The sequence below is a fragment of the Phoenix dactylifera genome, unplaced genomic scaffold (assembly GCF_009389715.1).
Source record: "Phoenix dactylifera cultivar Barhee BC4 unplaced genomic scaffold, palm_55x_up_171113_PBpolish2nd_filt_p 000775F, whole genome shotgun sequence".
Lineage (NCBI taxonomy): Eukaryota > Viridiplantae > Streptophyta > Magnoliopsida > Arecales > Arecaceae > Phoenix > Phoenix dactylifera.
Window position 1 is genome coordinate 12,802 of NW_024068146.1, and position 27,180 is coordinate 39,981.

At 39.2% G+C, this 27,180-nt stretch overlaps 1 protein-coding gene and 1 pseudogene across 1 annotated transcript; both read right to left on the reverse strand.

The window, feature by feature from the left end:
• Positions 1–2,263: 2,263 nt before the first annotated feature.
• On the reverse strand, positions 2,264–2,382 carry LOC120107147 (annotated as a pseudogene).
• Positions 2,383–2,819: 437 nt separating this feature from the next.
• On the reverse strand, positions 2,820–19,019 carry LOC120107146 (autophagy-related protein 16-like). The gene is made up of 5 exons (XM_039120323.1): positions 18,872–19,019; positions 18,650–18,776; positions 5,371–5,552; positions 5,075–5,270; positions 2,820–3,953 (listed from the first exon to the last, which is right to left on the reverse strand). Coding segments are annotated over exons 1-5 (1,530 nt in total). The 5' UTR covers positions 18,874–19,019; the 3' UTR covers positions 2,820–2,930.
• Between the last annotated feature and the right edge of the window lie 8,161 nt (positions 19,020–27,180).

Genomic DNA, 27,180 nt, shown 5'->3' on the forward strand with positions numbered 1-27,180 from the left:
TTACGGAAAGGATACTACTGATCGACCCTGCAAAAGGATGCGGCCAACCTTGTCATGAGATGTGACCGATGTCAATGCCATGCAAGCATCCAACGACAACCAGCTGTGCCATTAACACTGATCAGTGCCTCTTGGCCATTTGCATAGTGGGGAATCAACATCCTCGGACCTTTCTCAGTGGCAATTTGGCAGCATAAGTTCCTCTTTGTGGCAGTGGACTAGTTCACCAAATAGGGAGAAGTCGAGCCAATGGCATAGATTATCGAGGCGAAAGCTCGAGACTTTTTCTAGAAGGCTAAACCAAGCAAAAAATTGTGGGCCAAAGAGTTGTGCAGTGTTTTGTGGGCATACTGGACAACACATCGGATTCCCACCGGAAAGATGCCTTTCAACCTTACTTTTGGAACGAAGATAGTGATTTTACTAGAGATTGAGCTTCTGTTACTTCAAGTGGAAAGCTTCAACGACCAAATAAATTTAGATTGGCTCTGAGCTAATGTTGATATGCTAGAAGAAACTAGGGAATAAGCTCAAATCTGCATGGCAGCATACTAACGAAAAGCAGCTCGATACTATAACTCGAGGGTTAAGGGTAATCTCACTCGACCTGACAACTTAGTCTCGAGAAAGACTGAAGTGTCACAGCCAGAGAATTTTGGAAAGCTAAGCCCAAATTGCAAAGGCCCATATCGGGTAGCCAAAGAAGTATGACTAGGAACATATAGGCTAGAGTACCTCAACATCACTCTGATCCCATGGACTTGGAATTTTGACAATCTTTGTATCTATTTCTAGTAAGGTTCATTGTATTCCAAGTTTATTCCTAATGAAGATCTTCCCATTGTGTTTCCATCTTTTAGAGCGGACAATTATGACAAGCATATTCGATTTGGGATATCATGGGAATGCTTGGGCCCCAAGCTAAGGGACATCTTGGGAATTCCTAGGCCTCGACCTAAGAGACACCTTGAGAATGCTTGGGCCTCGACTTAAGATCTCCGAGGTCAACGATAGTCTAGTAATGAAACCAACTACATGGAGACACCTCGGACTCTTTCGAGACCTCCTTATGCCGAGCTGACTCGAAATTCGAAGCAAATCCAAAGGCGAACATCAGAAAATTAATCGAGGAGCCCTAGATGGGCCAAAACCACTCGATTATCCCCCGGTCAAAATCATCAGAAAATCAACTGAGGTGCCCCAGATGGGCCAAAAATCCCCGTTGATCCTCTAGTTCGAACTATCTAAAGACCTATCGGGAGCCCAAGATAGACCCTTGCCGATTCTCTAGTCAGAATCGAACATAAGAAGAGAAAATCAAAGTTTGGCACGATGAGCCGAACTCAAAAGAAAAGTAAACAACGCAAGCAAAAGTCAAGGTTAGGTACTTTAAAAAAACTTTTACTTTCATTTCTTTTGAGTATATATATTGACCTCCGGCGAAGGCCAAGCAAAAAGAGATGTATATCAACCTCAGTAAAAACTGAGCAAAAAATGAGCAAAAAATGAAGTACATCGAGCTCGATTTATTCCAGCAAAAAGCAAAAGAAAAAGAAAAAAAGACTTCATTCTTCCCCGTCGCCGCCATCCCCATCTTCGCTGCCACCGCCATCTTCATCGCCTCGCCCTTCATCGACATCGTCGTCGTCGCCCTTGCCGAGGTCAAGTTGGAAGCCGTAGAAGTCTATCCCCAAGAAGAGCCACTAAGCCTAAGCTCAGCATTCCTCGAGGTCCATCCTGAAGGCGTCGGTAGCATTCTCGATGGTCTCCTCTTGTAACTGCTCCGAGGCAAGTTACTCCTCAACTGCCTTGGCGGCCTTTTCCTTGGTGCGGGCAACCTGTTCCCTAGCATCGGAAGCCTTCTCCTCGGCCTTGGCGGCCCACTACTTGGCCTGACCAAGCTACACGGTATGCTCTTGGACCTTCTCCTCAGCGGCCAAGAAGGCCTCGCTAGATGTGGATAGGCGGGTGTTCGGGATCATCTTCTGAGTTTGCACGGCCGAGGCCTCGGCTTTTGCTGACTCGATCTTGACTTCGGCAGGCTTTGCCCTCTCGTCGGCCTACCAACGGGGCAGTCGCGTCGTCGAGGCCGTTTCGGTGCAGAACTCAACGCGCAGGGCCTACTATGCTGCATGGCATCGCTTGTCTTCAGACTCGGTTTATTTTCGAAGCGAAAAAATGATCCGAAGTGGAAAAAGCAATAAGCCCAAAAATTGAAAATAAAATATTACTAAAAAATAAAAGAAGGGGCGAAAAATCAAAGGGGGTGCAACACGAGGACTTCCCAAGGGGTCACCTATCCTAGTACTACTCTCGCCCAAGCACATCTAACTATGGAGTTTTGATGGGATCTTGTGCATCAGTGCTAGTATGATCGCACCCATCACATACTTTTTGAAACTCCATTTTATATAATAAAACAGCAGACCTTGGAGGTGGGAGGGATTATACATGCCATAGAGAAGGGATCCCATAGATAAGGGTAAGATTGCAGATGAGGGATCTCACCATGACCTGCTTGCCCAAGGGGAAAGGGGTATATTACCCTCTTGTAAGACCAACAAAATCACAATTGGGATCAAAATTCTAAGATATAGAACTAATTTAGCACATATATCATAATTTAGCAACAAGATGACTGTTTTAGATCTCATCTATTACAAAAACCTAAATGCTGCACTATACCATATATAAACTACACTGCAAAATGTGATCCTGGCGCTCTTCTTACCCCAGGAGTTCTCGCAACAGCCGACTTTGTTTGCTGCAATGCTTGCTATTTAATAGGGAAAGAAGAATAGCAAAAAACAAGAAAAATCTTGAAAGAATCACCCTAAGCATTCCATTATGTAATAAAATAAACAGGAGTACGTGACAATTGACATTTCCATTTTTATGCACTACTACCACATTTTTACACATATGATACATCATGTCCATATACACACGTTTCCATTCCTATCAGCAGAGGCTAGAGTTTTCCCCAACCCACTCCATGAGCATGAAAGAACAGGTGAAGAGTGCCCCTCCAGAATGCTTGGCATATCAGCCTTTAATCTTGACCACACATAGATGGACCCATCTGCTGACCCAGCTACAACACAGTTCTCATCGGCACTAATGCATGATCGGCTCCAGTTGGATGCCACCCTGTTCCCGTTGGCTCTGAATGTCCCGCACACTTCCAATGTTCTAACGTCGAACAGATTGTGCAAGTTATCCCTTCCACTTGTTAGCACCAGATTACCACTTCGAGAAACACAGATCGATGTGACTGCCTGTGAATGAGCAGCTACCTCACTAATTAGCTTCCCTGTCCGGCTATCCCACAGTCGAAGATTACCATCTACGTGACCTGAGCAAATGGTCAGTCCATCCATGTTGTAGGAAAGGGCATTGCAGTTGCTCATTGAGATGATGGTGTTGATGCAATATCCTTTCTGGAGGTCCCAGATTTTAATGGTATGATCATAAGCAGCGCTCACAACATTGCGGCTGGAGACTTTACTTGCATCCACAGTGCATACTTTATCAGTGTGACCTGTAAGGGTATGGCGTATACGACCCAAACTTACTTCCCATACATACATGTTATTGGAGCTACTGGCAGCGATTACGGACCTGTTGTCATGAGTCACAGCAAGATCAAGTACAGACCCAAGGCAACCATGAAGAGTGGAACTCAGGTTGCCAGTTTGTGTGTCCCATATTTTGACTGTTCGGTCCTGCCCGCCGCTGATCAGCTTATCTGAGTTGTTCTCAAACAATATGGACCCACATCCACCCCCATGAGCATGGATAGTATGCTTGCATACAGAAGGAATAGCTGATTCTACAAATTCCACATATCCTGCTTCACTTTGGCGAATTACTCCATCAACTTGTTGTCTTGCAAGTTGCTCTATGCTAGCCACCTTAAAACGCTGCATCATGTCCTCATACAGGGCATTAGCCTGTCAACATGAAAGAAAATCAGGTAAGAAACTAAGAGGCTTTCCTTTTTATGGGAAAAATATTGTTCCACTATTAACAGGGCTAGTGGATTCTAGTAAACAACTGACTGATACACATATATGGTGAAAGTTGAGCAAACACAGCAGAAGAGATGAAAAAGAAAGATTAGACATGCAAATTGTCATAATTAACTAGTACTGGGAAAAATTTAGCATACGAGGCATTACAATAATAAAAAATATCCTTTGTTTCTTTCAGTGGAGGTACAAATCATGACTCATTAACTTCCAAGTGTTTTCTAAACCTTCTTACAGTGGCCATGTTAGTGCATTCAGGAATTCTCGACCATCACACAGGAAATTACTTGTATGATAATGTCTTGGGAAGTTCTTACTAAAGCTTGCAATAGGTTGCAGACAACATACTAGTCTATACCATTGTTTATTGCACCACATTCACTATACCTGCTCCTGAATCATCCTCGTTTCTAGCTCTTGCTTTTCCTCTTGAATATTGAAGCTAAATTACCCATAAAAAGTGCAGGACAAAGCAACTAGCTAATCAGACACGAGCCTCTCCTCGGGCAGATTCCTCCTTTTGCTCCTCAGCCTATGGAGGGTATTAGCAACCGTTTCCACCAGTCGTTCCCCTCCCAAGGGCAGGTTCTTACGCATTACTAAACCGTCCGCCACTGGAAACACCATTTTCCGTCCGACTTGTATGTGTTAAGCATGCTGCCAGCGTTCATCCTAAGCTAGGATCAAACTCTCCATGAGATTCATAGTTGCATTACTTATAGTTTCCCTATTCGTAGACATCTGAATCGGAATTATCTTTCATTCCAAGGCATAACTTGTATCCTTGCGCTTCATATTAGCCTAGAGTTCCACGCAATTTCTTCAACTCTAATTACTGGTATATCATATTCTTCTTATACCCAAATAGATGATCTTTTATTAATATAAATCTAGTAGTCTCAGGCCCATAAATATTGCTCATTTATAATGGCAACATGCAAGATAACCAGAATATAGTCTAAAACCAGTTACTAGTTACCAGAACATTGATCAAAAAAGAAATGACATGCAATGTGAATCACAGTTAGAAGAAAACAATATACCTCATTAAGCTTTTCTGCATCCTTCATCTTCTCCAACATCCAACGATCAATCAATTTCTTGTTTTCAGCCTCTGCATCTTTTAATTTCAGCATCACCTTTTCAAGTTGTGCTTTAACTGACTTGTTCTCGCTTATTAATAGATCCAAAGCTTTTGTCTTTTCTTCTAAATCCTTCTTAAGCTGTGAGTTTTCATCCCTGTAATATTTGGCTACATTAGGTCAAACTCACTCGTGCTATTCTCAAAAATCAGATATGTTTTACATAAATGCATAAGAATTATCAATAACAACTAAACCTTAATGGTTCAATTTCATTTTGCAGGTTAGATACTAATTCTTCCTTCTCTTGAACAAGAGCTTTTGAGTTCCTGCACTCTGCTACTTCCACCACAAGTTGTTCAGACAACCGAGCTTGAGCTTTGTAACATTGTTGCAGTTCTAGTTCAAGGCTTTCAGCTTTTTCCTTCCACTCTAAGCCCTACAGAAGTAACAAGAGGATCAACTAATAAAAAGGAAAATTTAATATGCAGAATGATGAATTATAATGTTAGTCAAGTTACCAGCCACAGTTTTTTTTTTAAAAAAAAAAGATTAAATGAAACATGTACCAGAACAAGTTGATTTATGGTTTCAGTACTGTTGATCTATGAAATAAAAGTTTGCTAAAGAAACATGTCCTTAGCAGGGGAGCTAACAGAACAGTTAGAGCAAAAAAAGTGGGATAATAAACTGGGATTTGTTGCCAGCTTGTTACTTCCATCTAGCCCAAAATTGACAAAAGAAGAAACTAAACAAACAAATAGATGAGAGGTGTCTCAAACAAGTAAAACATTATCACCTTAACATGCCTCCTTGAATGGCCTATAAGTGGTATGAGGTAACATAATCTCCAAAGAATTTACTAATCCCCTGTTACAGGAGGAATAAAGATTCATAATTCATAAATTTAATTGCAAGTCACATGATTACTGTCTTGAGTCCCTCTATTAACAAACCAGATCTTCCCATGGTCAGCTGATACAATGAACATGCATCATCGCCTATTACTTAATTCATGTCCTGTCAAGCTATGTACATCAAACTAAGACAGTATCTTAAATTCTGAATTTATTTTCCGGTACATATCTTAAAATGTTTTACAACTGCTTAAAAAGATCTAACAAATGCAACTTAAGGCATAATTCTATGTAGTGAATGGGTTGATAATAATGCTAGCCAATTAAAAATTTGGGCATAATTACCTTTGAACATTTACCTGGTTTTCTTGAATACAGTGTAATGTAACATATGCTTTTATTTTTTCTGTTAGCAACAACATTTACATGTAATATAAGCAACTAGTTTTGGCTACAATTTCTACTTGTCAAAGTTTTAAGTATGGTTTAAACTATGGTTTGCAGTACCAAATTGTACGGGTCCATACCAGGTGTACCATCTTGTATCAACAGCAAACCGATATACTCGGCGTGCCCTCCATGCCGAGTGTCAGCACCAAGAACCGAATCGTACTGACATCGGACAAGTTGGTTACATGATACAAATACCGAAACTGGTATTGCAAACCTGGGTTTAAATAATTGTCATATGGCCAACTATCATCACAACTCATATTTATATAATTCTAGTAGTACACTTAAGTGTCTCCACATCAGCATGTCAGAAGTGTAGACCACCAAGAAATTGTGAACTTGCACCAACTCTCTAGGTAACAGCAACACTAATCATATTATTAGTATAAACAAGCCAAAACCCTTCTCCAAGACTAGACTCCCTTTAATTATTATTTTCTAATTTTCAAGGGCTTTTACTGATCTTACAATCATTAGGAACATTATACAAGCTCTAAACCTAGGGCACCGTCCTTTAGTCTTGGTATCATTAAGAAAGAGAGTTGAATAAAGAAAGTTTTGGAGAGCAGGGAGGGGAAGGAGGTGACCGTTCACTACTTCACTAGGCCTAACTTAAAATATTGAAAAAGAATCAAGGCATGTGCTACATGAGTCTTTTAATATGTCCCTTATTCCAAGAAGGAATGCGGTACGGCAGGCTCAGTATGCTAAACCAGCTCCTGTACCGGGCATACTGACACAGTGATGGTGGCACTGGTATAGGGCCCGGTACCAAGATGGCGTACTATGCTTTGAACCGTATAGGAGTCCTATACTGTCATTAAAGCAGCCAACCTAATCTCAATTAACTCCATTAGTCCAATTTTTTAAATGTCTTAAAAGAGCAAGATACCATAAATAAAATAATTTATCAGCGTACAAAGTTGTAAACGACCGAACAGGAACAAAGAATAAAACCTAACCTTGAAGTTCAGCATTTTTGAAGAGAAGAGTTCTCCAAATTGTTTGTAATTTTTGAAGAGAGCGAAGAGTTATTCAAATTGATTGTAATTTTTGAAGAGAATAAAGAGTGAACAAAGTTCTGAGATAAAGGAATAGAAAAGGAATTAGAAGTGGCAACTGCAATGATAGAGTTGGTCACTTATTTCTTAGATAAGTCAATGGCAAGAAGAAAAACTTGGTAACACAATTGCAAACACCTCATTTATCACAATATCATTCAAATATATGCACAAAAACATATGTAACTTATCATGTCCGCTCCACTCCTCTCAAGGTTCATCCAATTATGTTGGTACATAACTTTATTCTCAACATAACAATTTCCAATCACTAAAGGGTCTTTTTACTTCATATGTCAATTAGTTGAAAATCCATCTTGATATAGTACCTAAGCACTTAGTTTACTCTCCTTCAAAAATAAAATGATAGCCAATATTGATAAATTCAGGTTTTTAAATCAGAGTGGCTACAACATTTTTGTTGTCAAAATGACAGCTAGATACTCCCTATAATGGGCAAGATGAAGAGAATAATATTCCAGCTTCAAGATATCTCAAACATAATATTTTTCCAAGGCTCTATATTCAGCTATAATAACTTGATTTACCCACGATTTTTGCCTTTTTGTAATAAGAAAATTATAAAAGCTTGATTTGCAAAATCCAGGATTATTTGGAATTGCCATTAAAAAATCCTATGATCAAGGCCAACTATGTGTTCAACAGTTAACCAAATAGACAATAACAAAGGGATAGAGCATAAAAAACCATGTGAGTGGCAAAGCATATACAGACAATCTGACCATCCAATATTATGGCAAGTTTTGCTTAGACATTATACGAATAACTTTGCGGAGCTTGCAATATTGCAATATGTCTCCTTTAGTAGATCATTAACATATTTCCATAGACGAAGAATAACTCGGTCATGTGTTCGGTCAACTTCTACACCTAACAGATTTCCAAGTCTTCCATTTCAAGTTTATTTGAAAGAAATTCTTGGGTTCAGCAATTACATGAAGCAAGCTCCTTAAGATAATGTAATAAGTGTTCAATATTATGATGCTTACAGATTTTTATTGCAAAGGTAAAGATGATCAAGGTTATCTTGCATGTGCCTATATCTTTTAAAGCCTTATCGATGTTATGAAAGCAAATTCAAGCAGATTGATTAAGCTCATTCATTGATTACTTATGGTTGAAAAGGAGCTCAGGTTCCGAAAACAGTCCTGATGAGGATCGAGCGGCTACTTCAGAGCTTCCTATGGGGGTCGTATGGAGGGGGTCACGGGATGCACTTAGTGGAATAGGAGAGTGTCTGCCTACCAGTGAGGAAGGGTGGCCTCGGTATGTTGTCTCTTGTGGAGAGGCGCGAGGCGCTGATTGCCCGATACGCAACTCGATTCATGCTGAAGTCGCAGGGGTTCTGGAGTTAGACCATGGCTGCCAGATATGGCCGGACGGGCACTGTAGGGGCGATTTGTAGTGGGCATCGTTGCTTATTTATGTGGCGAGAGATCACAAGGCTAGATGGTTAAGAGGCGATGGGCGGAGTATCGATGTGGTTGGCGACCCATGGGTGGGTGCCCTACCTTTGAGACCCTGGCCGACTATGGTTGACATTGAGGCAGTGGAGGGACTGCGGATTTGCGACATCTTTGTCCCTGGCAGGGCTGCTTGGGATGAGGCTAGGTTGGGGGAGCTCTCCGAGTGCTCCGACCTTTTCGATTCCAAGATATGTGGGTTCGGATACCCGAGTGTGGAGCACGTCGTCTAGGACCGACGTTAGGGTGGGGGAGCTCTTCTGAGTGCTCCGGCTGAAGGAAGAGCCAGGTCCGAAGTGTGCCTGGGTCTAGCGCCTGAGCCTCCATCCGAGGGTGGCACTGATCTTATGGAAGGTCGTTTGGGATCGGCTTTCAACGAGAGCAGTACTTAGCGAACGGGGATTAAGGCTACCCCCTGAGTGCGGGGCATGCGGAGCCGATGAGTCAGTGGACCATGCATTGCTTTAGTGCACATGGACAAGGGCGGTGTGGCCTGCGGCGGGGCTGCTGTGGGAGGGTTGGTCTCAGGAGGACCAGTTCTTACAAACCTTCCATTAGTGGTCGGACAACCCATTGACACGCCAAGAGGCGGTTAGAGCGACCTGCATAGCATACCAGATATGGCTGGCAAGGAATGCTCAAACCTTCGACGAGCATAGCATGTCCCCAAGGCTCATGGTGGAGAGCGCCCGGACGCAGACGGCAGAGATTAGTCATGTTTCTTCCTTAGAAGAACTTTTGACAGCTCGAGATATCTGGGGTTCCCATTCTGCCTCGGCAGCTTCTCATACAGTGTTTTTCACCTGGAAGCCCCCACCTCCAAGCTTCCTTAAGGTCATTTTGATGGGTTGGTGCTAAATGGAGGCACAAAAGATGGAGTGGGTTTCGTCATTAGGGACCCAAACTCCAGGGCCGTGGCAGCGGAAGGCTGTCAGTTATTTGACTGCACGATTCCTAGTACGGAGCTGAGAGCTACCTGAGCGGGTCTTCGACATGCTCAACATGTGGTTTTAGCTAGTTCAGTCATCTTGAAGGGTGACTCGGCTATGGTTATCAACTGGATCCAGGGAGGTTCGAGGGTCGTTGCTGCTAACCATCCCTTGATTCGCGATATCTGGATGATGATAAGGGACGGAGGGGTTGTCTAGACGAAGCATGTGTTTAGAGAAGTCAACAGGGCTGCGGATTGGGTGGCCACTTACGTGGCTAACCATGCCAGTAGCATCCTATGGGCGGGGGATGGGGAGCTGCCTCGAGAGCTCCGTGATATTTTGTTTTCCGATTTTATTGGGTGCATCCGTACACGTGTTGTATGAATCACCCCGGTCTGAAAAAAAAAAGGAGCTTAGGTTGTTCAGGTTATCAAAAAATTATGGTTGTTCCATGTATATCACTTCTTTTAACTCACTTCAAGAACAAATTTTTGACATCTAATTTGCCCATAGGTGAAAGCAAAATAGACAACGCAATCTTCATCACAACTACAAGACAGATTGTTCCCTCATTATCTAACCAATGTCTCTATTTGCATCATTGTGCAACTATGTGGGCCATAAATCTTTTGATAGATCCTTTGTATTCAGAGTTTATCTTTAAACATCCGTTTCCAACTACATAATGTAGACATCTAACAATTTCCAATTGTCATATAAATGATTGGCCTGGATCTCCTGAGTCATGGATGCAGCTTCCTCAATCAACATAGTGACCTACTAAGGATCAGTTTTAGCTTTTAGCCATTTGGAAACTACTAGGTTCCCTTTCCTTGGAAGACTGCAGCAAGCATTTTTACATCTTTTGTTTTCTATTCCTATAAGTAACTTTTTAGAGATCAAGACAGCTATGAGATAGATCTCTCACAAGGATGCCACCAGTATCCTAATGTTCAGAGCAACTACTACCATGTAGATATGGGAACAACAGATTATACTGGTACATCTTGCAGTGCTCCTACTGAGTACTGATCATCCCTTTCCCTTGCTACTGATTAACAATGTGTGATTTGTTTAAAAGAAAAAAAAAAGAAAATCAGAAAGCCCGAAAATTCTTGCTGGCATTTTTTTGATCACTCTAATGTAACCATTTAAAATCCCCAACATTGTTATAGACTTGCCCAGTTGAATACTCAATCAAATGCTTCAAACAAGAAAGCTGGAGTATTTATAATCTTTGATCATGCAACAAACTTTGGTGGATGTTCAATGGTGCAGACACCAGTGCCAGGTCAGCCGGTCGCCACAGGATCCAGCTAGCTCAACGGGCCCCAGCCAATTTATTTTGATTGATTTATTTTAGTTGGGTTTATTTTATGTTGATTGGGTTTATTTGCATATTGTCATTTTAGGGCCTTTTTAGAATTGTTTTATTTGTAAGAGTCTTTTTGTTATTTTGTGACCCTATATATATGGGTCCATGCACTTGTTTAGGGTTTAATGAATGAATGATTGATTGAATGGTTAGCCTCCCTTCTCTTCTTCTTCCTCCTCCTCCCTTCTATTCTTCTTCCTCCTCCTTCCTCCTCTTCTCTTCTTCCTCCCCTCTCCTTCTTCTCTTTCTCCCTCTTTTCCCCTATTGTCCTGCGTCAACTTGGTATCAGAGCGACGGCTTTGCCCATGTTGCCAAAGCCTCGATCCCTCTTTTCTCTTCCCTCTCTCTCGGTTCTCACACAAAGAACAGAAGGGGAGAAACCCTTGACCCTCTCCACCCATCATCGCACCCGAGCCCGCCGCCGCCATTAGTCGCCGCCGCTGCCTCACCCACCTCGCAGCACCGTTGGTTCGCCACCGCAGACCGCCGCATCCCCACGGAAGCCGTCGCCCCAGAGTTTCCATGTCTGACCGGCCTCCATCCACCGCCGCAGAACACGGACCCCGCAATCGTGATCGCCGCCCTCCGTCCCGGAGCGTCGTTCGCCACCAAAGACCGCCGCGCCCTTCCCCACAGCAAAAGCCGCGAAATCGGTGCGTCCCAACGAACCCGTTGGAGGTTGAAGACGGACTGCATTAACTGGTAAGATCCAAAAACGGTCAACCCGCTAGCCTAAATCCGCTCCACAAAAAAAAAAAGAAAGAGAGGAGCCGCACGTGAACTATGCGTGCTCGCTTGCACGTGAGTTCACACGCGCAAGCGCGCACATGACGACACATGCTTGCCACAAAAAAAAAGAAAAAAAAGAAAAAAAAGGAAAAAAAATGAGAAGGAAAAAAAAGGTACCCGTTCAACTTCCTCACCGCGAGCACCCTCGCCACCGCCTTTGGTCCGCCGTCGCCGCCCAAGCGGGCGCGCCACCCCCGCCACGTTGCCTCTCCGCGCTCCACCATCCTCCTCCCCTTCCGCCGCTCACCTTCTTTTACTGCGGCCTGTTTGCAGCGCCGCCCTGTCCTTGCCGCGACCGCCTCGTCGCTCCACCGCAGCGCCGCTTCGTCTTGCCGCCCTCGCAAGCCGCCGGTCCGAGCTTTTTCGCCGCAAAGCTCTGCCGTTCCGCACCGTCGAAGCTCGTTGCTCCGCCTTCTCCTTCCCTGAGCCCATCCGCCCCTCACGCACCGGCCTATCGCACCATTCCCCAAAATCTCCGCCGCACCTCGTCATCCACCGCCTCTGTCGCCACTTCCACCTCACCAAGCGCCGCACCCCCCGTACCTCCATCTTCTCCGATCACACCAAACCCCCCCTAAGGGTTTCGGTCGAAACCCCACCTCCGTTGCCCTTCCTCCCCCCCCTCTTCTCCTTTCTCATGGGCCCGGACTCCTCCATCAGGCCCACTGCCCACTTCCGCCTCGATTCCATCTTCACGGGCCAAGACTTCAGGCCCGCACTGCGACTGCAGCCCGTCCCGACTTCCTCCTCACGGGCCAAGCCCACAGGCCTGCAACGCCACTGCAGAGCCCACTGCAAGCTTTGCCTTTCTCCCTCCTCCCTTTGGACCACGGCCCAGCAGGCCAGATTTGCGCCGATTAGCGAGCCGGCTTGCCGCACTTGGGTCGTCACTGCCGGATCAAGTTTATCCTTTCCTGGCAATTAATTTGCTTATTTAAATTTATCCTTTCCCGAAAATTCCAAAACACATGCTTCACACACTCCCATGAAACACACATAAACCCTAATAGTAGCCCCCTTTATTATTAATTGTAGAGCTAAACCTTCGTTGGAAGACCTACGAGCTCTGTGACATCCGACAATCCACAGGGACCCATTACTACTTAACTGCAGCTACTTGCCGGCTTGCTTCACTTACTAGTTTCTAGTTTGAAATACTTCGCCTACTACGAATTAGCCTAGAGTTTATATTGAGCATTACATATTGACAATTAAAATTTCATTGCATTGCATTTGGTCTGCATCAAAGGTAATATTGTCCTCATTTGACTAGGATAGCACATAATTGAGTCATTCATCTTATGCACCTTCGTAGTGGTCGTATCATTCCGCATTCTGAATCCCAATCTACTATGGATGCCCGCATCGAAGCCCTAATGAAGGCGGTCGAAGACTTGGACCACCCGACTCGACTTCAGTTGAAAACCTCCTTACAAAGGATCAATGGATCCAAAGACGATAGTGTCGCCCCTTACCCCGGTCTAGACCTAGAGGATGAAGCCCTAGATCCATAGGTTCCGTTCGGCAGGCATAATTTTGACAATATACCTTTCCTAGGCCGCCCCCATGCCAACCCTTACCCCAGAGGATCGGGTCTCATCCTCAATGCTGATCGAGGTCACCGCCATGATGTCGTACCCAGAGAGCTCCGAGACCGCGACAATGATATCATGAGGGGTATTAAGGTTGAAGCCCCTACCTTTGATAGTTCTCGAACTGGAATGCACGAGATGGACCATTTCTTTAAATAGTACAATTTATCTGAAGAGAAGAAGGTTCGGTTCATCAGAATGAACCTCATCGGTCGAGCTAAACTTTTCTGCAAAGCACCGAACATCTGCTAACTAGGAGACATCAATATGCAATAACTGATTGGGTAGAAATGAAATAGAAACTTAAAGAAAAATACCTACCCTTAAGCTATCAGGATGACCTCCTCGACCGATAGAATAATTTGCGACAGGGTAATCGGTCTACTATAGATTACATCGCTCAGTTTGACGAATTTATGATGCGATGTAATGTGGAAAAAAATGAATGGATGGTCCTAAATCGGTTTAGACGAGGTCTTAATGATGAGCTTAGGAAACTCGTCCTTCGAAAAATATCCACCTCGACCAGGCCTACACATTTGTCCAAAATTATAAGCAGGTAACTAGGTTTACATTTGCTCATCACTCTGACCCTCAAGGGCCACCTGCCAGTGCTCTCCCTTCCGGATCCCGACCTTCGCTCCTTCTAGACTAGTTTCCATCACCCCTACCCCTAGTCAGGACACTAAGGGCAAGGGCATTCTTGGTGGAAGTACCCAAGTCTAGTTCTAGAATTCAATGTTTTAAGTGCCAGAGTTTTGGACATGTTTGCCTCACAATGTGAGGCTACATCTCTTGTCATTGAGGCACAAGAACAAGAGGGTAATACCGGCGAATTGGAAGAACAAATCTATGAGCCAAATTTAGACGACCTCCAAGACGTCGATGATAATTAGAACGTCCCGACAATTTAGGATGTATCCGCACCACGCCTCCACCAGTTGTGACTGAATCTGATCAGTCGCTAAGAATATAGTAAGGTGTGCTTTTGCCTAACCTACAGAATATGATGACTGGAGACGAACTTCGATCTTCCACACTTATATAAACTGTGTAGATAAGGACTGTAAGGTTATCATTGATAGCGGAAGTTGCATTAATCCAATATCATCCAACACCGTCTCCCGCTTAGGTTTGATTCCCATTCCTTATCCACAACTCTATAAGGTCTCTTGGATTGACACAACTTCTATTTACATCAAAGAGGAGATGTCTTGTGCCCAGTTCAACATTCTTTCTTACAAGGACACCATACGGTGTGACGTAATCCCGATGGATGTAGGGCATCTAATTTAGGACGACCGTGGTTGTTCGACCTTAATGTCACTATCTCTGGTCGATCCAATTCTTTGTTCTTTGCATGTTCAAGGGTAATAAAGATTAAGCTCAATCCTTTACCACCGAAGCCACCCTAACAAGAACAAGAGAAGTGAAGTATCCAAGGACAAGGATCTCCACATCCTGCGTCCTGTTGAATTTGAGCGGGAAGTGTTCAACAAATCTTTGATGCCCGCTCTATTTGTCCAAGAAGTTCATCCCCATAATTTCAATCAATAGGTCCATAAGGCATGAGTCCCTTGAGGTAGTATATGGTTATAAAGCTAGAAAGCCTGTCAACCTTCTACCCATGTCATCGCACATTCGCATTTCAGAGTCGGCACTTGCATTTGCACAACACATGCATCAGTTGCATCAGGACGTTAATAAGCGCATTTCATGTGCATAATGCTCATATAAACTACCAAGCTGATTTTCATAGGCGAGATAAGATATGTCCAACCTGGGGATTATGTCTATGGTGCGTATTCGGCCTGAGCGGCTTCCACAGGAACCGCTAAGAAACTGTAGGCTCGTAGTGCTGGGCCATTTTGGTATTGCATCGGGTTGGCACGAATGCCTATGTTATTGATCTTCCATCTGATTTTGGTATCATCTCTACTATTTAATATTGAAGATCTAGTTGCTTTCAAGGATCCACCATCCATCCTTGATGACCCTTTCGATGAGCTACTCTTGAGTCCGATGATTTCCCTATTCCTAGTTTCATACCATCCTCATTTTCTTTGCCTCTCCCACCAGCACAAAAAGAACTCATTGATGCCATTTTAGACGAGCAAACCATTTTATCCAGTGATGGGAGCATCCAACATTTTCTGGTTCGTTGGCGAGGATGACCAAAGCCCGGTTTTACTTGGATCCAGTGCGAGAAGCTACTGCCAATTGACCCTGACTTGTTGGAGTACTACGGGATACATCGAGCCACTTTCGTCGAGGTTGACTTCTTTCCACCCGGGGAGAGTTGGTGCAGACACCAGTGCCAGGTCAGCCAGTCGCCACAAGATCCAGCTAGCTCAGTGGGCCCGACTAGTTTATTTGGATTGATTTATTTTAGTTGGGTTTATTTTATGTTGATTGATTTATTTGCATATTGTCATTTTAGGGCCTTTTTGGAATTGTTTTATTTGTAGGGGTCTTTTTGTTATTTTGTGACCCTATATATATGGTTTCATGCACTTGTTTAGGGTTTAATGAATGAATGAATAAATGATTAGCCTCCCTTCTCTTCTTCTTCCTTCTCCCTTCTCTTCTTCTTCTCCTCTTTCCTCCTCTTCTTCCTCTTCTCTTCTTCCTCCCCTCTCCTTCTTCTCTCTTTCTCCCTCTTTTCCCTATTGTCCTGCTTCACTCAAAGCTTATAAATAATTATTTTTCAAGATATAATGATCTCCAGATGTACTGTAATAACATCTATAAACTTCAAGCTCACGAGGATACCCAACAAAAGCATGTAATTATGCTCAAAGTGTATATATTCTTAGCAGTGAAACATCAACATGAATATAAATGCATATAGAACTCTTTTGGTGAATTTTTTTCTTCCTATACAAAAGCCAATCAGGAAATGTCCTTGATTAGTTTGAAATAGCAACCAAATCATGTCATATGTGGGGAGACATGAAAAGAACGCCTTCCTATATTCTGCTATAAATATCACATATAGGCTGCTTTCCATAAAAATGCTGATGCAGCCGCTGATAAAGGAATTGTTGATTCCTGTCACTTGGTAAGTAAATATACATATTGGATTGGGTGCAACTCACCTCAACCATCCCTACATATGAATTTACCGGGTCTATGAAAGGGGTCCTATACAATTATTTCCAGTAGTAACGCAAGTATCAGATTTGGAGAAACAAAATAAGGTATAGCACAAAAAATCATCAAAGAGTAATATGTAAAACCTAGGATAGGAACTTGAAATTCATGGCATAGCCATCAGAATGTCTTGTCTTCAATTTTTTTAGCACTGGCATGATTATGGCCATCAAAGAAAGGAACAGAGATTCAGATGCCTAATCACAAAACATGACATTGAACAAACAGTTGAACATCAACTAATGCCAGCACAAAAGCACTCTTCAAAAGCTAACATTAAGTATCCAAAGGGTAATCACCAAAATTCCAATGCCAAAAATTGAAACACTGGCAGAAGGCAAAATATACCATATTGGAACTTCATCTGATAAGTAAAACTATCCTCTACTTCCTTCTTTTGGAAAGCAAGCATTGCTCGCAATACAAGAGATGCGTGCACTAAAATATCTACTAGAGAGCATAAGTAGAATTTATTTGAATACTCCAATTTATAGTGCATATATATAATATTTATATGTCTATTCTCACATCCAACTGTGCCACCAACAGGCGAACATAGGCCTGCCTCATATATTGAAGAAGCTGCAGATTTTAGCCTGGGCCTGACTGTTGGGTTACTATACCAGCCCAAACCCACTCAAGATCAGATTGAGACTATCAGGCTATGAGACAAACCCAGCCTACTGACACATACCCAATTATCATTTTGGACGACTATAAGAAACCAACAAGGGAACTTAAAGCAGGGAGGCTTATAAGCATTAGTAGAGAGCACAGAACATGTATAGCTAGGCATCTTCCACTACATCAAGCAAAAGAAGACTGGTCACAACAAGGAACTAAATTGTGATTAAAGAATTTTTAGTCCACTGGTTTGTTATACCATCCCTTATATGTTCAGGTTACCAACTTGTCTGGAGCTTTTGTCATGAATATTATGCTATATAACCATCATAGAGCATCTTATTAGAATTGAGCAGTGACATGAATAAAGATGGCATAAAGACAAGTCATCATTATCAGAGATATCAAAATTCAAGAGTCTATCACTTCTACATACAGTTTTCCTTTCCATTTCTTTAAAATATTTATTCAAGATAAACATAACAAAATTTTCATAACTAAGGCTGCATGTGAGTATCACATTTGCTATTGTTTTCTGCATAAATCTACTAGCTTTAATTACTCTAGGTAGGTGTACTATTCTGTTTGTTGAAATGGTGGTAACCATAACAAGACAAGCATGCATGCAGAAAATGCTCTAGGATCTAATATTTATTTAAAAGAGTCAAATATGTGGTGTAAATGTTGAAATGTGTCATTTCTTGATTGCAAAGCCATCAATAGTGTATTAAACTAGATTCCAAAATAAGATCGCAGATCATTTATTCTTTACCTATCTTATGATGAATTTGTGAATCTTCATATGCCACCCTACTCAGGAAAATATTCTGCAGTTCTTTGGAAATAAATCAATACCAGAATAATAAGTGATTAGCTTAGAAATGCTCATTATAATAGAAACAAGCATCTGACAGGCAATGGTTCATAGTTCCCCATTAAGTTTTAAAAAGAAATTTCCCAGGATTTTGTTGTGAAAAAAAAAAAGAAAAAAGAAGAAGAGAAGAAATACGAATAAAAAAATCGAGAAAGATCCAGAAATTCAAAGACATACACATACAACGCCAATAAAAAAAAAATGCTCCCAATACAGCGACACAATATAAAGCATAAATTGAAGCATGCCACAAATTACATCACGAGAGCTGTATGCAATAAATATCTAATTTTTAAGATGCCTGTGTTCCCAAAATCAAATCTTTAGATCCAAATAGAGTACCTGGACGGCTAGAGGTCTGGAGAGGGCGGCGATGGCTGGCGCGTGTGCGCCCTCCTCGACCAAGTGCCGCTTCCGAAGAGCTTTGATGGCGCGCTTGATTGCCGCCCTTCCGATTTCCTCCGAGCTCCTGGAGATATCCAAAGGAATCTATTAGAGCAATCAAGCGAGAAATCCACGAAAAGATACCAAAATTGTTTGGTCTCTGAGATCGAGATTGCTTACATCCCTCCTTCTACAGTGGACTTAATCTACCGATCGGAGGAGGAAGAAGCTTCGGGGGAAGCAGAGAGGAAGGAACGAGGTCTCGCTGGAGCCGTAATTTTCCCCCAACAAATACTCCGAAGAAGGCAAGCCATTGAATCTTAATTGAACGGGCTTCAACGCCGCAGGGCACTTCCCATCGAGGCTCCGGGTCTGGGTTGGACCGGAAGTCGCGTCGGCCTACGCGCCGGACCGAGCCGGGCCGGTCCAGCAGGAATTATTATGTTTATATTTTTTATTTAAAAATAAAAGATTATAAAAAAAAAAGTTAGAGAGATTTGACAATATGTAAGAAAGATAGTTCCTTATAATTATTATTGTGTTTTTTCCTCTCTTTCTTAAATCTATTTCTTCTCATTATTTGCTTCGAGTTTATTCAAATATTTAGTAATTGTGTCATTGTTTTTAGTTTAGATTAAAGAGTATCTCTCCTGCGGTTGGACGTATCTAGGAATTAGCTCTAAATTTTGAAGGATTATATGCTTGAGTATTTTCACTAAATCTAAATATTTCGCATTTAAAGAATCATCCATAAGTTTTTGGCTTGGTCTGTGTCCCTAATTGATCTTAATTGGACTCCTCTTGTGCTGTTGTGCTTCAAATAATTGTATATAGTCTTTTTAGTTTTCTAATTAAGTCTATTCAGAACTGAAGCCATTTCAAATTCTCATATATTATGGATTATAAAGAAAAATATTCTAGCTATTAATATCTCAAAGCTCCCTTCAACAATCTCCAACACTAATTTACCAGCAGAAATTGATTCATATCGTCAAGTTATCCCATCTCAGATTTAGCTTTGTGTGCACTTTTCCAATTTGCTAAACAAGCCATAAAAGAAGTAAAAGAATCTCCTTGGAAAGATCTCCAATGGCTATTGATCTTGTTTAGAACCAAGCTTAGGAGTTAAAGATATACATCGAGTATTATGGGTTTCTTTTTCTTTTTCTTTTTTCCTTTTTTTTTGTTGTTGTTGTAGTAACTTTGCCATGATTATCTCTAATTAGTCCCTATCTGATCTTTTATAATCTCTACAACACAGAGATCTGCAAAACAAGGTCATCATGTTTTTAACAACATAGTATATGATTCTTACAGATCATAATAATTCTCTATTGGTTATGGGCACTTGATGGTTGGTTTTTGCATTAAAATCATGCAAACATAGGTTATACAGGTAATTCTTGTTGGAATTTGAATGGATTTTTAAAGATTTTAAAGAGGTGTTAATAAAAAAAAAGATTTGTAACCCCCAAAGTTTTAAAAGAATTATTTCAAATTCAATTTGGAAGTTTCAAAACTTCCCATTATCTCTCATTATGGCCTTAATGAGGCCATAAGTATTCAACCGTTATGGTTGGGTTAAAAAAGGCCTATATACATGAGAGTCATTTCTTACACCAAAAAAGAAGGAAAAAAAACAACAAAAAAAGTCTTCTTTTTCCTCTCATAGTCTTTCCCAACCTTCATTTTCTCTTTTAAAATTACCTATATTATTTTATATTTTGGGCAACCGATATAGACTAAGTAATATACCTACTACAGACGTGCACTGTAGATTAGGCCCCTGTGAGTCGTTTGGGTTGTATCTTGGAGTCGTCACTGACCGCCAATACCTGCACGTGGGGAGGCAACAACGGCTTTAGGACAATGCGTCTCTTGACATGCCTCTCACACCTCACAGATCAGATATTTTCTTACCACTATTTTATTACAATTGTTAGATTCCTTTTTTATGTGATTTAAATATTTTATGAAGCATCTTGCTAGATCAATATTTTATTATAATTGTTAGATTTTCTTTTTATGTGATTTAAATATTTTACAAAGCATCTTGCTAGATCAACATTCTAAAGCCGTTGTTACAATGTTCCATATATATATATATATATATATATATATATATATATATATATATATATATATATATATATATATATATATATAATATATATATATATATATATATCATCTCTATTAGAAATCATTATTGGACACACTTTAAATAATATATATATATATATATATATATATATATATATATATATATATAGCTTAGCTTTAGATTCTCAATTTTAACATTAACTGTTTAATTTAAAAAAACAGTTTACTGTTTAATTAAAAAAATAGTTTATTGTTTAATTAAAAAAAATATTTTACTGTTTTAATCAAGAAAAACAGTCTACTATTTTAATTAAAAAAATAAGTTTACTGTTTTAATCAAAGAAAATAGTTTACTGTTTTAATAAAAAACAATTTATTGTTTAATTTAAAAAAATAGTTTACTGTTTTAATCAAGAAAACAGATTACTGTTTACTGTTTAATTAAAAAAAACAGTTTACTGTTTAATAAAAAAATACTTTACTGTTTAATTAAAAAAACAGTTTACTGTTTTAATTAAAAAAACAATTTACTGTTTTAATAGAAAAACAGTTTACTGTTTAAAAAAAAAACAGTTTATAAAACAGTTTACTGTTTAATTAAAAAAACAGTTTACTGTTTTAATAAAAAAAATAGTTTACTGTTTAATTAAAGAAAACAGGTTACTGTTTAATCAAAAAAAAATAGTTTATAAAACAGTTTACTGTTTAATTAAAAAAATAGTCTACTGTTTTAATAAAAAAATAGTTTACTGTTTAATTAAAGAAAACAGTTTACTGTTTAATTATAAAAACAGTTTATTGTTTTAATTAAGAAAATAGTTTACTGCTTTAATAAAAAAAACAGTTTACTATTTAATCAAAAAAATAGTTTACTGTTTTAATTAATAAAAAAAAAGTTTTGGCTAAGAAATATATTAGAAAAAAGGAGGAAAAATTAAAAGGGAAAAGTTTGATTGATTGAAGTTATAATAAGTTTTGGAAGATCAAAAGAATTTAATTAGAATAGTTAAAACAAATTCTTAGAATTTTAATTTCCGATAACAATTTGCTTCAAGCAATAAATGATCATTTTATGAAAATTGTAACCATTTGCTTGCAAGTACTAAATCTATTTGGTGATATTGGTGTTGTTTTTCTTTACAATTATTAGTAAAGTTATTATTACATAGTATATTATTAAGAGATACTCTTAGTAACATCTTATTTATATTTATTCATTAGTGACGTTATTATTATTATTTTCCTCACAGTTGAATACTCTACTATTCTTTTAAACTTTAAAATTTTAGAGTTTAAATTTAGAATGGCAAAAATGAAAGAAGCTAATAGTATTAAGCCCAAAAAATTTAGTGGACAAAATTTTCGTAGGTGGCAAAAAACAACTTAAATATTGGTTGACTATGTTAGGACTTGTATCTGTTATAGGGAACCACAGTCTAATCAAGAGTTACCTTTCGGATGACTAATGAGCAAGTAGAGTACCACTACTATAATAAAATGCTTAGTGCTTTGTCTGATCACCTTTATGATGTGTATCATACCACTATCTCAAATGCAAAAGAATCTTGGGATACTTTAGAGGCTGAATATGAGATAATAGATGCTGGCATTGATCGGTTTACTGTCTTAAATTATAATAGTTATAAAATGGTAGACGATAAACTAGTGGGAGATCAAATTCATGAGTATCAAAAACTTCTAAGAGGACTTAAGAAAAAGGGAACCAAATTTAGTGAAGATTTTAAAGTCTCCTGTCTTATAGATAACTTACTGATCTTAGTATCTTCTATGAGGAATATGGAATAGTACATGAAATAACTCCGCCATACTCTCCCCAATTTAATGGAGTAGCTGAAAGAAAAAATAGAATTTTAATGAATATGGTTAATGCGATGTTGATAAGTTCTGGGCTACCTGAGAACTTATGGGAAAAAGCAATTCTTACTGTATGTTTCATATTGAATAGAGTAACTGTGAAAGATAATGATAAGACCCTTATGAAATTTGGAAGAAAAAAAAACACCTAATTTAAAATCTTGAAAGTGTGGAGGTATTTAGCAAAAGTAGCAATCTCTGAGCCTAAGTGAAAGAAAATAGGGCCAAAAACTATATATGCTGTCTTTATAGGGTATGCTCAAATAGTAATGCTAATAGATTCTTAGTTATAAATTCTAAGATTAGTAAAATTTCAAACAATATAGTTATAGAATCTAGAGATGCTACCTATTTTGAAGATATATTTTCTTATAAAAAATAAAATTTCACAACAAGTAATAGAAATCATTTACTAATGATAAACCTTCCACTAATACAAGTGCACCTAAGAAACTAGAAGCACAATTAGAGTTAAGGAGTAAAAGGTCTAAAATAGAGAAAATTTTGGAGACGAATTTTATACCTTTTTAATAGAAAGAGATCCTACTACTTATAAGAAAGCTATGTCTTTCTTAGATGTTTCATTTTGGAAGGAAGCAATAAAAAGTGAAATAGAGTCTATTATTCAAAATAACACTTGGGAGTTAACTAATTTACCTCCAGGAAATAAAGCTATTGGGTGTAAATGGGTGTTCAAGAAGAAGTTAAAACCTGATGGAACCATAGACAAGTACAAAGCCAGACTAGTAGCTAAAGGTTTTACACAAAAGGAAGGAATAGATTACTTTGATACATATTCACCTGTATCTAGGATAACTACGATTAGAATTTTAGTTGCCTTAGCATCAGTGCATAATCTAGTGATTCATCAAATGGATGTTAAGACTGCCTTTCTAAATGGAGACATAAATGAAGAGATATATATGGAGCAACCAGAAGGTATTGTAGTTAAAGGTAAAGAACATAAGGTCTGTAAGTTAGTTAAATCCTTGTATGGTTTAAAAACAAGCTCCTAAGCAATGACATGAGAAGTTTGATAAGGTGATCTTAGAATATGATTTCAAGATTAATGAATATGATAAGTGTGTATGCTACAAAGAGAGTAATGGAGAACATATGATCTTATATCTTTATGTTGATGATATATTCATATTTGAGACAAATTTGGAGATAGTAAATGATGTTAAGTCTTATCTTTGTAGAAACTTTGACATGAAGGATTTAGAAGAAGCCTATGTAATTTTAGGAATGAAGTTGGAAAGAACACCTAATGGAATTACTCTTAATCAAACCAGTACAATAGAAAGGATGTTAAAAAAAGTTTAATTATTTTTGATTGTAAATCTATATCAATACCATATGATCTAAATGTGCATTTGAAGAAAATAATGGTGAACCAGTATCTCAACTGAAGTACTCACAAATGATTGGATCATTGTTATACATAGCAAATAAAACTAGGCCTGATATAGCATATGCTGTTGGGAGACTTAGTAGATATACTCATAATCCTAACAAAGATCATTGGATTGCTTTAGAGAGAGTCTTTAAATATCTTAGAGGAACCATGGAATACTCATGTGTTATAAGGGATTTTCGAATGTAGTTGAAGGGTATAGTGATGCGAATTAGATAATAGACAATATGGATGTAAAGTCCACTTCAGAGTATGTATTTCTTTTGGGTGGAGCAGCAATATCTTGGGGATCTAAGAAACAAACTATTATCTTTCGGAGTACTATGGAGTCAGAACTTATAGCTTTAGATACAACTTGCTCTGAGGTTGAGTGGATCAAAAACTTGATGCTTGACATGCCTTTAGTTAATAAACCTATGCCTGTCATTTTCATACATTGTGATAGTAAGGCAGTAATAGAGTTAGTAAGGCAGGCACATACTAATAAGAAAATGAATAGACATTTGCAAGTGAGGTATAAATTAGTTAAAAGCCTATTGAATAAGAATTGTGTCTTTGGAATTTGTAAAGTCTAAGAAAAATATAGCTAATCAGTTGACCAAAGCTCTTTCTAAGAGAGTTATCATTGACTTGTCGAGGGGGATGGGCTTAAGCCCACAAGGGAGTCACCTAGGGAGGTAACCCAACCTTTGTGATTGGAGATCCTATGAAGAAGGTTCAATGGGTAGAAACAATCCATATTGCGTGACTCATTTCAGCACTACTTTTAAGGAGAGAGTCTCTTGCTCATCCCTATGGCAATAGTGCTTTGATATGTGACGTTAAGGAAGGGTGTTACCCTGAATGAGCCCGAGGCAGGCATACTTCTGCAGAATACAGGTCACATGTATTCTTGGAGGACTTACCTAAATGAGAGTTGTCGTGAGGCCGCGATTGTGAGAATTGGGCTGTTCTCTAATAACTCTCATGAGAATCAAGATTCAGCGCATGGCCATAAATAGCGCTAACCCGCACTAAGTCTATATCAATATTATGTGTGTGGCATGTTAAAATCTGGTCCAAAGGGTCTAGTTCAAGACTTAGTTCACTATGATCCTTCAGGTTAGAATTGTCAACACTAAGTGTAGGTTCAAGTCCGGAAGACACCTGCACCCATTGCATAGTATAAAGTTGCCCGAATTTATATATATGTATAAATTTGTATGTGATTTTATAAAGTTTTGAAACTTGTGGAGGACTGTTGGAATTTGAATGGATTTTTAAATATTTTAAAGAGGTGTTAATAAAAAAAGATTTGTGACCCCCAAAGTTTTAAAAGAATTATTTCAAATTCAATTTGGAAGTTTCAAAACTTTCCATTATCTCTCATTATGGCCTTAATGAGGCCATAAGTATTCAACCATTATGGTTGGGTTACAAAAAGGCCTATATACATGAGAGTCATTTCTTACACCAAAAAAGAAGGAAAAAAAACGACAAAAAAAGTCTTCTTCTTCCTCTCATAGTCTTTCCCAACCTTCATTTTCTCTTTTAAAATTACCTATATTATTTTATATTTTAGGCAACCGATATAGACTAGGTAATCTGCCTACTACAGACGTGTACTGTAGATTAGGCCCCTGTGAGTTGTTTGGATTGTATCTTGGAGTTGTCGCTGACCGCCAATACCTGCACGTGGGGAGGCAATAACGGCTCTAGGACAATACGTCTCTTGGCGTGCCTCTTACACCTCACAGATCAGATATTTTCTTACCACTATTTTATTACAATTGTTAGATTCCTTTTTTATGTGATTTAAATATTTTATGAAGCATCTTGCTAGATCAATATTTTATTATTTTCTTTTTATGTGATTTAAATATTTTACAAAGCATCTTGTTAGATCAACAATTCTCTCCTAATATTCTCAAGCCTCGCCAATCCACATGCCTTTCATCTCCTTTGATCAATCCTGTGCATGAAACAAATCCAACCATCGGTTCAAACATGAAATTAACCCAACCATTAGTTCATGCGAAGTTTAGCAAGCTTCGAAGAAACATGAAGGAAGCGTCAATGGTGGGCTGCAGATCACTACAAATGTCTGTCTTGGAAATTTTAGAGATCAGAACTTGATATCATCAAATCAATAGGTTGGATGAAACTTGAGCTTGAAATTAAACTATGCTGATCCAAGTTTGAACAAAGGCGATCAGATTGCAATTAGATTATACTTGTACCAATCCTAAACTTGGTCATGATGCATATGAAGCTAAGCTAGTAATTGAATCAAGTAGGTTCGTACGAGAACCTTAATTTCAGCCATGCCTAAAGCTAAACCATTGGATAATAATGTAACCTTCAATATAATTGATAGGCAATAAGTATGATAAAAATTTGATTTAAATTGAAGTTAAATAAGCTGGGTTCCTGGCTGAGCAAACTTGGTTCACAATGAGGCAAAGTCACATTATTAGATTACTGAAGTCTGACCTGATAAACTCACAGGTTCCAATGGGCAAATTTCAAGAATGACCCCAACCTGAGCCTCGACTCATTTTGAGTCGCACATATATTTCGGAAGGAAAACAATGCAGCGGACTGGGTCGCCTCCTTTGCAGCTCATCACTCCGGGCTTTTCTATGGATGACATGACTGGTTCCATTCCGTAGGGCCTAGCTCATGTTTTGTATTTTGATTGCTCGTGGCGCGCTCATATCTGAGTATAGTGAGGCGCCAGTGTACCAAAAAAAAAAAAAAAAAGAATGACCCCAAACCTAACTAAACTCATTCATATTTACTGAGTTTTAGTACTAACCCAATAAGGAATCAGGCATGAACTGAATCGTAAGTAAGACTATGAACTCAACATGGATCAAGTATGAGCATGAACTTCCATCCAATTCGAGTCTGTTATATATCCCTAAGTTTTAAGCACCTACCATATATGCATTCCAATATGGATAATGTTATGTCACAATCAATCCTATGGACTTATACATGAATATTGATCAAACCTGGTCCTTAATCAATTCGAAATTTTGATTAAAGCTCAAATCAAATGGGTCCAAGAATGAGCCTTAACTACTTTAAGCCTATATCCACACCTCATAAT

Coding starts and splice junctions, on each gene's coding strand:
- LOC120107146 (XM_039120323.1), bottom strand. Junction 5,553..18,649: donor CCAGACCTCTAGCCGTCCAG/GTACTCTATTTG, acceptor TTACTTCTGTAG/GGCTTAGAGTGGAAGGAAAA. Junction 3,954..5,074: donor ATGCAGAAAAGCTTAATGAG/GTATATTGTTTT, acceptor TCATGTTGACAG/GCTAATGCCCTGTATGAGGA.